The sequence below is a fragment of the Hypomesus transpacificus genome, unplaced genomic scaffold (assembly GCF_021917145.1).
Source record: "Hypomesus transpacificus isolate Combined female unplaced genomic scaffold, fHypTra1 scaffold_88, whole genome shotgun sequence".
Taxonomy (NCBI): domain Eukaryota; kingdom Metazoa; phylum Chordata; class Actinopteri; order Osmeriformes; family Osmeridae; genus Hypomesus; species Hypomesus transpacificus.
This window is the reverse complement of record NW_025814039.1, coordinates 580,581-592,182: the sequence shown is the minus strand read 5'-3', so window position 1 is coordinate 592,182 and position 11,602 is coordinate 580,581. Positions and strand designations below refer to the sequence as shown.

Sequence of the window (11,602 nt, the reverse complement as noted above, 5' to 3'; positions counted from 1 at the left end):
GATCGTTTGCCACTGCAGGGTTGCAACTAAAATAATACAGCAACAAAGGTTTAACGTTGTGGAATGCACACATGTAATTATGGTCACATCTACAGTAAGTCATGTAGCTTACGCATTTACAGCGTATGCTATTTACTGCCAGCTTTGCAGCAGCGACTTTGTTGAATTTTGCTGTATTATATGTCCTGTATTCCTGATATGCTTGTATTACAATATTTCACGCAGAGGAGTAGACAAGTTGTGTAAGATTATTGTCTGCTCCTCCTGCGTGAAATATGCGGCTCTTGTTTTGTCCACGTTTGCGATTGGACATACGATGCAAACACCGCCCCTTTATGTGAACGTGCACGTCTCTAGATTGGAAAGATCTGGGTTGAGTTAGAGAGTTGATAACTGCCGTCGTATAGTACCGCTTATCGTGACTGCGATTGTTACTGTGCGTTACCACAGCAGCGTTTTTTACCGCTCTTTACTGCTGGCCTTCCCACAGTGCGCTACCCTCCGGGGCGTGTCAGACAGATTAATTCAGAGCTGTAGTTCTCTTAAATCACTGTTGTAGTTCGTATAATGTCATGGCAAATGTGCAGACAAATACAACTTTTACACACATTAAGCAAAAAATCCAATAAGCTTTCTAGATCTGACATGATCTTATCTACAGCACACAATACGTTATCTTTTCTAAACTTTTTTTAGGGCCGAATGAAAGATTAAATGCCACCGGCACTCTATGTAACGGGTCTTGTGCGGGCTGGAAAAAAAGATGCATCAGACATAAACGTTGACATGTGTAACCTTTTATTATATTACTCGAAATCTCTGCAAATCAATCGCTAGATTATTACTTGCCACTACACATTCACTGTAGGGATAGCGAGTGGCTGCCAGCCAGCATTTCAGCGTTGAATGTCAATCGTGTGCCGGGTGAGCTAGCTAGACTATGCAGCTAGCACAGAAGAAAGTTACGTAATGTGAAGAAACTGAATTAAAGTACAAAAATACACACCAGGGACACCGACAACCTCAGCAACCCTGTGCCAGACATCATTTTTTTTGTTTACGTCTCTGTATTCGAACATTAGATATATCATACAATACTGGGTATGAAGACACACATACGATGAGTTGCTCTTCCATCTTGAAATTGTCAAACCTAGAAATGTTTACCATGACCAACAGCTGCTACGTTACAAGAAACAAGAAACCAACCCGATTGGCCATCGCTGGCGTTTTCACGCTCCTCATTTACATAAAGTTGAGAAAAACCAACTTTCGACGCCACGCTCGCCTTCCCACAATGCCCTACGCGAGCCTCGACACCCCCGCTCCGCCTTCCCACAATGCCCTACGCGAGCGTCAACGCCTGGTTTCATTGAAAATGTATTGGAAGCCGACGCCCCGCTCTGCCCGCCCCGCTGCAGTGTGAACGCACCGTAAGGCTTCGCGTAGCCGGGGAACTGAAAGTAATCCAAAGCATGTTGATCTTGATTTGTAGTACAGGCCCCAGTGCTCTTTCGTAAAGCTCTCTCTTGGAAGTCACTTTGGATAAAAGTGTCTGCTAAATGTATTAATGTAATGTAATGGTAACGAACGGCCTTTACATGTGGTTACCCTAATGAAAACGAATGAAAATAAACGGATTGATCTGTTGAGCTAGCATGCCCGTAGTTGTTTTGTTTGTTTGAGAGAAACCAAGTTGTCACGCGTGCAGACATAGGGTAGCCTACTGATAGAGAACCCCCAAGTCGATTTCTAAAATCAGCGATTTTAGAAAGAAGAAGTAGCGCTTCGTAGCCAGTGTGGTTGGTCCCATTTGATAAAAAGGCGGCGCTTCTAGGCGCGTCGCAGTAGATCGCAGGCACTGTCCCAGGCTTATTGTCCGTGCTTCAAAATAAAGGCACTGTAGGCCTACTCTCACCACATAAAGTCACTTGATAATACTGAATGGAAATATATCATTCTAAGTAGGGCTGTCCCCACTCAGTCGACTAGTTGATTTTCTGGTCGATACGCTTCTGTTCGACTAAAGATTTTTTTAGTCTTTCTTAAATTAAATGAAGACAAAACTGAAGTCCTACTATGTGGCCCCAATCCAAAAGAGAGATGCTTACTAAGAATCTAGGAAAGTTTAACCCCTGGCTTAAACCAGAGGTGACAAGTCTCGGTGTAATCCTGGACTCAGATTTGAATTTCAACTCCCACATTAATAAAGTGACCAAAACTGCGTTCTTTCACCTGAGGAATATAGCAAAGGTACCATAAACCAAACTGATGCAGAGAAGTTAATTCATGCTTTTATATCCAGCCGGCTGGACTACTGTAACCCACTTTTCGCTGGTCTTCCCCAAAAACACTGAAAGACTACAGCTCATTCAAAATTCTGCGCTAGATTATTAACCAAAACTAAAAGGAGAGAACACATTAGTCCTGTCCTAGCTACTTTACACTGGCTCCCTGTTACCTTCGATCATCAATGCAGGCCTATTCGAGGTCACGGAAGCAGCCATAAGAAGATTGGTGATGCAGCCTTTGCCAATTACGCCCCAAAACTATGGAACAAATTACCCATAAATATCAGGGATGCAAATACGCTAGACATTTTTAAAAGACAGCTTAAAACCTACCTTTTTACCAAAGCATTTTAATACATTTTTATCTCAGAAGGGCTTTACAACTGGTAGTAGTTATATTATTGGTTTTATAGATTTGCTTTGTATTTTGCTTTGCTTTTGCAAAGATTGCGGCTTGTGTTGACTTGCACTATTGCTTATGTGTTACATTTTATCCATTTTGTTGAGTTATAGTATATTGTTATTCTGTAGTTTTTATTATTATTATTTTACTTTATTTTTGTTTTTTATTTTATTTTAATTGAGAAACCACAAAGACTGTGCAAGAGTGCATGTGTTTTGTTATATGTTTGGAAACTGCAAGTGCAGCTCGGATCTAAGACGGATTCGAGAGACCGCAGATAAGAGTGCGGCTAGTCTGGTTTTGTTTTATGTTTGGAAACTGCACGAGGCAGCTCGATTCAAGACGGATTAGAGAGACCGCAGATAGAGTGCGGCTAGTCTGGTTTGTTATATGTTTTAGATCTATTACTTTTATCACTTGTATTATTGTTTTTGTTGATTTTATGTAAAGCACCTTGAGCTGCAATTCCTGTATGAAATGTGCTATATAAATAAAGTCTTACTTACTTAGGCCTATTTAGTCGAGCTGCCGTATGGCAGTGTGAGATCTGATTCCCGCATATCATCATTGCTGAATTAACTAAATGTTCTACAGAAATTGTAGATTATATTATTTAAGACAAATAAAGCAACTCTAAAAATATTTAATTTAAAAGAAAAGGTGTTACTGTTTTCTCTTTCTTTAATCTGCGCTTTGTTTTGGTCTTGTATTTTGCACACGCAGGGGCGGGTCCTAGCACATTTGGCGCTCTAAGCGAGCTTCACTCGTGGCGCCACCCAGGTATGCCCAACTTTAAAAAAAGTTTAAACGTTTTAAAACGATTTTGCACGAAAACGGAATTGCAACTTTCAAACGCTATTTTGCCCTTCAAGACTGCATTTCTTTCAAATAAACACAACAACCATCACAACGATAAATAAACATTAAATAAAGAACAAAATCCCTGAGAAAATGTCAAGTCTGTGCTGAACTACGCTCCGGCTCCGCCCCCCTGTTCAACGGTGCACACATGGTGTACGGTCACATTCACTCCCTCATCGCCTGCAAATAATGTTTTTTTTGTCTTCTGTTCTGTTGATGCCTGGCAAACAACAATCTTAGAAGGTCTGGGACACTTGTGGCACATATTCACTCATTTTAAGCAATCAATCTACCTGAATAAAATTAGACAAAACGGAATTCACCAAAATGTCATAACACATCGAAAATGACGCAAATTGCGGTACAGCTGAACTTGAAATGATGTTTCGACTGAATGGCAATAACAAGGAACATCAGAAGTCACTGGCTAGCTAGCATTAGCTAACTATCTAGCAAGATTACATACAATCCATTCGCTAAAGTTGACAATAGGACAACAAATACAACACTTGGATTTTTACCATCCTCACTTGTTGACAAATTGCCGTGTTTGTCTTCCTTCATGCCTAATGCAACAACACTACAAATATCTTAGTCGTTGCATAGCACACCGATTAGGCATTAAGGACTTTAAGGAAGACAAACACTGCAATTATTGGGGTGTGCTATATGCAACGAAGATAATTGTAGTGTTGTTGCACTGGCTATTGGCTTTATATGTGCGCCCCTATTTTAATCGTGTTTTTTTGTATAACGTAGAATACATGGACATATCATTTTTGATATAGGCTACCCGCCTCTGTAAAATCCTTAAAGAACTAGGTTACGTGACAGGGAGTAGGAACACTTTCAATGATAAGGTACATCTTTTCTTCTTAACTCCGCTAAAGTGCCCGGGGCAATTCACGCATTCATGAACGTTTTCTTATCTGGAATTCATCATAGGATAAGACCAGAATTTAAGGATTTACCTTTCGCCTTTGCAAATTTCTCTTATTCTTCCCTTCTTTTCTTCTTAAATTTCGCCCCGGATAGCTTTTGCCTCTTCATTATTTTGTTCTTCAAAGTTCTTGAACACACACACACTAACCAAACGCCTCACTGTGCTAGCATGTTCTGATAACACCAAGGAAATACGTACGCCTTCCTTTTTTAAGGGGTACGTATACCTGGCTCATTTTACGCTAATGTTAGATTTATTTTTTGAATGTCAAAATACTGGTTGGAGATATAGAAGGGGGGCGCAAAAAAAACACTGCCCAGCCCCCCCAAAAAAATTCTCGGCTCATTTTTTCTGCGCCCCCCCTCTGAGTGGCGCCCTAGGCGACCGCCTATACCGCCTGTAGGAAAGACCGCCCCTGTGCACAAGCACAATTGGCTGCAGAACTACAAACTCTGCCATAGCCTACTTTGTCGGTGTTATTAGTCAAAATGGCAAAGAAATCTGTGGTATGGCAGCATTTCATTGAAGTACAGTTACAAAGTACCGGGTGACTCGAAAAACGTTGAATGCAAACTCTGCTAACAACGGTTTATTTTTCATAGTTCGACGTCTAAATATGATGTAGCCTACCACCTGAAAAACGTTAGTTGGCCTAGCCCTACTTCGCTCATGCTAACGCGTTGGGTTGAAAAATGAATATGCCTATTATAAGAATCACATCCAAATCGAATGAAATTATCTTCTCCGGCCAAGACAACAAAATCTTTCTCTGTTGCACCGTTCCCCACTCAGCTTCTACGTAAATTGCTGGGATGATTTGCATGTTAAACAAACAATATTTTTTATTTTTAGTACATCGTAAGAGATACTAAATACCATCGGCATTCGGTTACAACAGGACTGGTGATACGAGTCTTATTATTAGTAGGCTATTAGCGGCTGAATCTGCAATGTCCAGCAGCAATTGAGTCAGATCGCGAAAATTTACTTTTCTTTTTTTTATTTTATTTTTTTTTAAAGGGTTTCTAATTTTGATTAGTCGATTTTCAGACGTTTTAATCAAGTCTTGGTCGACCAAAGGAAATCTTACTCGGGGACAGCCCTAATTCTAAATTATGACATTGGTTGAAAACAAATTATACATTATAATAATGTAATTGCGACAATTACATAGTCTACAATATAGAGAGGTAGCTGACTTCACTACTGGCGAATTCGCCTTTCATCAACCTGAAGTTTGCGTTCTACAGATCTGTTGCTGCTGGTGAGTGCTTTCTGCACCCAAGTGTAAGAACGTTTCGGCATGCTGCTTCAGATTTCTACACAATCTAGACACGCGCGGCTTCAATTTTATACAAGGCTTTGTGTTTGACCTCCTTGTCTATTCTTTGTTTTTCTATGGCCGCACTGCAGCTGCAATTCTCTAAATCTCTCTTACCAATTAAACGCTCGAATAAACGCCGCACCAAATATTATCATTGTGCAATAAACGCCGCAGCGTTTGTTCTAAGAAATACGTTATAAAATAATGCTATGCATAATTGTGCTGATATCTTTTTTAATGTCTAGACTGACTAAATGTGTTTCTGGTGTCTTGTACCTGACAGAGCAGTGAGAGTGAAGTCCACTTTGATGTAGAGATTGCCATTAAGGTGTTGCGCCAGGCTGGATACCACCACCACGCTGTCTTCCTGGCCGAGAGACACATGCACCACGAATGGTACCTGAAGATCCAGCTGGAAGACCTCAAGGTAAATAACTTTAGCTTGCGGAGAAACAATTATGTGTTTGGATCCATACAATGTCACCTCATAACCAGATCGTTTTATTTTTTTATTAAATTGCCTCACTGTTCTAAATCTTGATTCATACTGATGCACTGTGATTGTGACTAAAATAATGAAACTGTCAAGATTGCACTTGATAAGCATTGATTAATGCATTGTATCATGCTTTTCTTAATAGTGGTGGCCAAATGGCTACCATATCAACTCCTAATGTTACATCTCATTGCTTCAGAACTACCAAGAAGCTCTGCGATACATTGGTCGGCTGCCCTTTGAGCAGGCAGAGAGCAACATGAAGCGCTATGGAAAGACTTTGATGCACCATGTTCCTGAGGACACCACATTCTTGCTGAAGGGTCTATGCACCAACTACCAGCCGAACATTGACTCCACTGAAGTGGACAGCCTGGATAGAAGCCTAACCAACAAGGTCTGTAAAAGTGCAAATGATGACATTTGTATTCATTTAGCAGACTTTTGCCCAAAGCGACATACAGAAAGCGTGCATATAGTAAGTAGAGCAGGTAATCAAGGACCAGAAGGACCAATTCTTAACTAATAATACAATATAATAATAATATGAAACAACAACTACAATATTACATCATTTTGGTTCTGGGACCGTGCAAGAATTGCAACATCATCATATCTCCGGTTTAACAGGGTATATCAAAGCAGGTAGTGAAAAATAATAAGAAGTAATAGTGGTCAATGATGACACTTATAAGGTCCTTATATTTCCAAAATGAAAGGTGTCCATATTTGTTATGCCTGTCCTGTCTCATAGGCCAACTCTGAAGAGTTCATCCCAATCTTTGCCAACAACCCACGAGAGCTGAGGGCCTTCCTGGAACACATGATAAAGGTGGAACCTTTCTCTACTCAAGGCGTGTACGACACCCTGCTGGAGCTTCGACTGCAAGACTGGGCTCATGAACAGGACCCTGAGGTTACTACACCATTTACATTTAGTCATTTAGCTTTTACATTTATTCATTTAGCAGACACTCTAATCCAGAGTGACATTTCCCTGAGGAAAGTACTTGCCTCACCTCTAGAACTCACACCTTTTCAAATACACCTTTTGTATTTCTTGCCATATTTAGCTTTTTTGGAGCTGTTTTTGTTTGCGCTGATATTTTTGTCTTGTCTGGCAGAGGAAGAAAGTTCTCCAGGGGGCAGCTCTGTCTTTGCTGAGGAGTGACAACACTGTGTTTGACAAGGCCTTGGTACTATGTCAGATGCACAACTTCAAAGAAGGGGTCCTTTACCTCTATGAAAAAGGCAAACTGTGAGTTTCTGTAAACCTGTTGAATTTGATATGTAGTCAAATTACATATCAGGTTTTGCTTCATAAGTTTGATGAAAGGTTTGATTTGTAATATCATAATTAGAAAATTTCCCGTTGAAGTTAACGACACGACTTCAGATTCATTAATTGTGTCAATGATTATCTGCAGCTACCAGCAGATAATGCACTACCACATGCAGAATGAGGAGTACAGTAAAGTGGTGGAGGCCTGCAAGCGTTTCGGTGACCAGGAGGTGTGCTTGTGGGAGCAGGCGCTGGGCTACTTTGCCCGGAAAGAAGAAGACTGTAAGGAATACATAAGTGAAGTCCTGCAACACATCGACCAGAACAATCTGATGCCTCCGCTACTGGGTGAGTTTGAAGCAACCTTGTTCTCTGACCAGTTTGTTTCAGTTTAAGATAGCAAGCTCGGACCTATTGTGTAAATCAAACATTTTTCTGGCAACCTGCTGACTGCTTGACCAAGTCAAATTCTGACCAAAGAGGCAAGAAAGTTTTCGAAGGAGTCATGCCTTGATTCCTTTTCTGTTTGTGTCACCTCAGTGGTGCAGACCCTGGCACACAACTCTACGGCCACGTTGTCTGTTATTAAAGACTACCTTATCAACAAGCTGCAGAGGGAAAGCCAGCAAATTGAGGATGACGAATGCAAGATCTGCCAGTACCGCGAGGAGACGGCCCACCTACGCTCTGAGATCCAGGAACTGAGGAGCAGGTAATCCTCATCACGGTCCATTCCTGCTGGCTTCCCGAAGTTTAGCAGCATGCCATCACATTATTCAGTAACTCCTTAAAGTGAATGAATGAATGAGCGTTCAAATTGCTTTAGAATAGAGCTCCTCTTGATTCAAGCATCCTGTTGGATCCAACGCTGGATTTATAGCTTTGTGTTGTACTTGCAATTAGAAAGATAAAGTTTAGAGGAAGAAACTTTGCTTTTATATTTAGGCAATAACCAATTCCTGATTCAGCGAGCCAATACCAATTTAATTCAATGAAAAGAACGAGGGATGCACAATGATATCGGCACCGCCGATAAAAGCGTAAAATGAGCATTATTGGCATCAGCAGATATGAATATTTCTGCCGATGAGCATTGCCGTTAGGGTGGCGTGTTTACTATGGGCACGTGACGACCGTGAACATAGCATGAGCGCCAGCAACTTAAACTTCAAACATGTTGGCTGTGTGGAGGTAACGTCACTGTGTCCAATCCCGACCGGTTATTAGTTAACATTCTGAGAAAATGCCACTTCAAATATTGATAAAAATTATTGTATCACGTTTTCAGCTGATTTACTGATTTCACGTTAAGCTTTAACTTCCTACCTTTCGAGCTAAATATTGTAAAAAAAAAAATAGAGTTAGCTTGTCCTTTACTAGAGCCGGTAGAAAGACGCTGGCGCCGGTACATTAGCCGTGCGCTACCCTTGTCCAAACCCGACCACACTTATACTTGTAGTAAACACTCGCTGCTGCTGTTTTTACGGGGATATTAACTTGATCCAGGGTCACCAAACTGACCATAATGCTGTCAATATATCCGGGGACAATAAGATATCACGCTTCAACATCTCAAAACTATGCGATTAAATCTCAATTTGACTGTTTACCACCACCTGCTGGATGTTTTGTTGAACTCTTCTCATGTCAGAGTAGAGAACGTCGCCCGAGCGTCGCCTGAGTGGTCTTTCGGCTTTCTCTCATCAATGTAACTTTCCTAAATTATTTAGATATGTAAACGTCCATATATGTTTATGAAATTTGACACGTAGATTGTTTGGTATGCCTAAAATAATATTACTTACACTTTGTTAGCGATTGCAAAAGAAAATGGTGGCAAAAAGACAGGAAACTGGGTGTCCAAACCCCGTTCGGGTTTGGACAATAGTAGTTTACAGCGATCGGGATTGGACACAGTGACGCTATTTCGAGAAATGTAAAACAGATACAAATATGATTACGCATCTTAAGAGCCGCCATCTTGAGCAGCACCAAGACTTTTTGTAAAGTAGGAAAAAATGCAGACAAAAACCCATCAACAGCCTCTACTTCAGTCCTTAGACAAAGCTAGAAAAAACAGCAGCGACCACCCAAAGGTAAAAGAGCTTAACGGCAAGAAATCATGGAATTTATTGCTCTTGATAACCAGCCGTTCAGCGTGGTGGAAGACGTTGGCTTCAGCAGGCTAATGATGTACCTTGAGCTGCGGTATGCTATGCCTAGCCGGCGCAACTTTTCTGCTGTGGCCTTACCTGAACTCCAGAGTGTTGTCGCCAGTCACATTGAAAAGCTCCTCGCTGGCGCTAGTCACATTAGCTTTACCACGGACATTTGGACATCAAGCGTGAGTCCTGTTAGCATATTGAGCCTCACTGTCCAGTGGATAGACGAAGACTGATTTCAGCTGACCGGTAGGCTTCTGTTAAGCAATTTTTTTTATACCAGAGGAGACACCTATGATGTGACCGACGAAAAGTGAAATCGAATGGACGGTGAAAAAGCAGAGATGCTCATTTTGGTTAAGAAAAACCTACCTCTGGTATTTAAAAAAATAGCTGAACAGAAGCCTACTGGTCAGCTGAAGTTGTCACCCTAGGTAGTTGGACTGAAAAGGTTTACATGACTCGAAGTTCAAGTGAAGGATAAAATGTTCTTGTATTTGCAATACAAAGCACACTGTCACTGAGTTGTTACAGGACTGTCTGTAGCTCACAAGACAATATATGGAGCTTGGTTTTAAGTTTGGCTATTTTAAGTAAGGCTATACATGATAAGACAAACTGGCCACATGGCAAAGACGGTACAGCACACAACACTGTAAATACATGACAGTGTGACCACACACTATATTCAAATTGGTATCTAATATTTACCGATCTTTCGCACACTTCCTTGAAAGTGCAAAGATCTTCCAGAAGACCAAGTGCAGCATGTGCAACAGTCCCCTGGAGCTGCCCTCCGTCCACTTCCTGTGCAGCCACTCGTTCCACCAGCACTGCTTTGACAGCTACGCAGAGAGCGACGCAGAGTGTCCCACCTGCACCCCGGAGAACCGCAAGGTGATGGACATGCTGCGCGCCCAGGACCAGAAACGAGACCTGCACGACCACTTCTCCAGACAAGTAAGCCGTATGCTCAGGTTACACACTGGCTATTACAATACTCCCACTGAGCTTTGAAGTGGGTATGGACCATATAGTGATAGAGTAATAGAGTTCAAGATAGAGTAGAGTTTAAAATGAAAGAAGTAGGCTACTGAAGTAAACAATGAATTCATGAATGTCTACTGCTTAAACTGATGCATTTGAGAATTAATTGGACTGAACTTGATTAAACTCACCCATTGGTCCTTTCAGTTGCGGTGCTCCAATGATGGATTTTCTGTGGTGGCTGACTACTTTGGCCGCGGGGTGTTCAACAAGCTGACCTTGGTGACAGATCCCCCTGGTAGCAGAGGAGGAGCTGGGAGCCTGGATGCAGACCTACAAAGAGACTTCCTCGTCCACACTAAGAGGAATACCTAACTGTACATCAAGAAAAGAGTTGTCTTGCTATCCACGTGTTTTATCATTTGCATTACATTATTGTTTTCTGTACCGGTTGATAATGAAGTGCCAAGCTGCGCACAATGCTCTAACGGAACAACCTGACAGTAACCTGTAACTGCAGTCCAGGATAAAGTGTTTTATTGTAGTTATTCCCAGAACCCCAATTTGCAGAAATACTGTTCATTGAACTCAGTTATTTGCACTGTTCTGGGGAGTCAATTTATCAACTATGTTGTGAACTTCAGGTTATGTAACACCACAAGATTGTTTGGAATGTCTGTTTCAAATACTTTACCTGTAATGTAATAACAATGTACGTTTTGAGCACGTCTCTGATTTGCAACAACAATGGGTAGTTATGTATGTCATATTTATTCATATGCCAATGTCGGGAATAAATAAGTATGGCTTGGTCAGGCATCTAAACATAATTTTGGCATTGCTGCTTACATTT

The 11,602-nt window shown here is 41.3% G+C and overlaps 1 protein-coding gene across 1 annotated transcript in view; it reads left to right on the top strand.

Moving 5' to 3' along the window:
• vps11 (VPS11 core subunit of CORVET and HOPS complexes) overlaps window positions 1-11,579 on the top strand; it is a 23,063-nt gene extending 11,484 nt beyond the window's left edge. Inside the window, exons 9-16 of the mRNA XM_047018004.1 lie at window positions 6,106-6,249; window positions 6,518-6,715; window positions 7,073-7,234; window positions 7,443-7,576; window positions 7,746-7,948; window positions 8,141-8,312; window positions 10,500-10,722; window positions 10,957-11,579. Of these exons, the coding sequence (XP_046873960.1) occupies window positions 6,106-6,249; window positions 6,518-6,715; window positions 7,073-7,234; window positions 7,443-7,576; window positions 7,746-7,948; window positions 8,141-8,312; window positions 10,500-10,722; window positions 10,957-11,124 (1,404 nt within the window). The 3' untranslated portion in view covers window positions 11,125-11,579. The remainder of the gene's footprint in view (window positions 1-6,105; window positions 6,250-6,517; window positions 6,716-7,072; window positions 7,235-7,442; window positions 7,577-7,745; window positions 7,949-8,140; window positions 8,313-10,499; window positions 10,723-10,956) is intronic.
• Window positions 11,580-11,602: the final 23 nt, after the last annotated feature.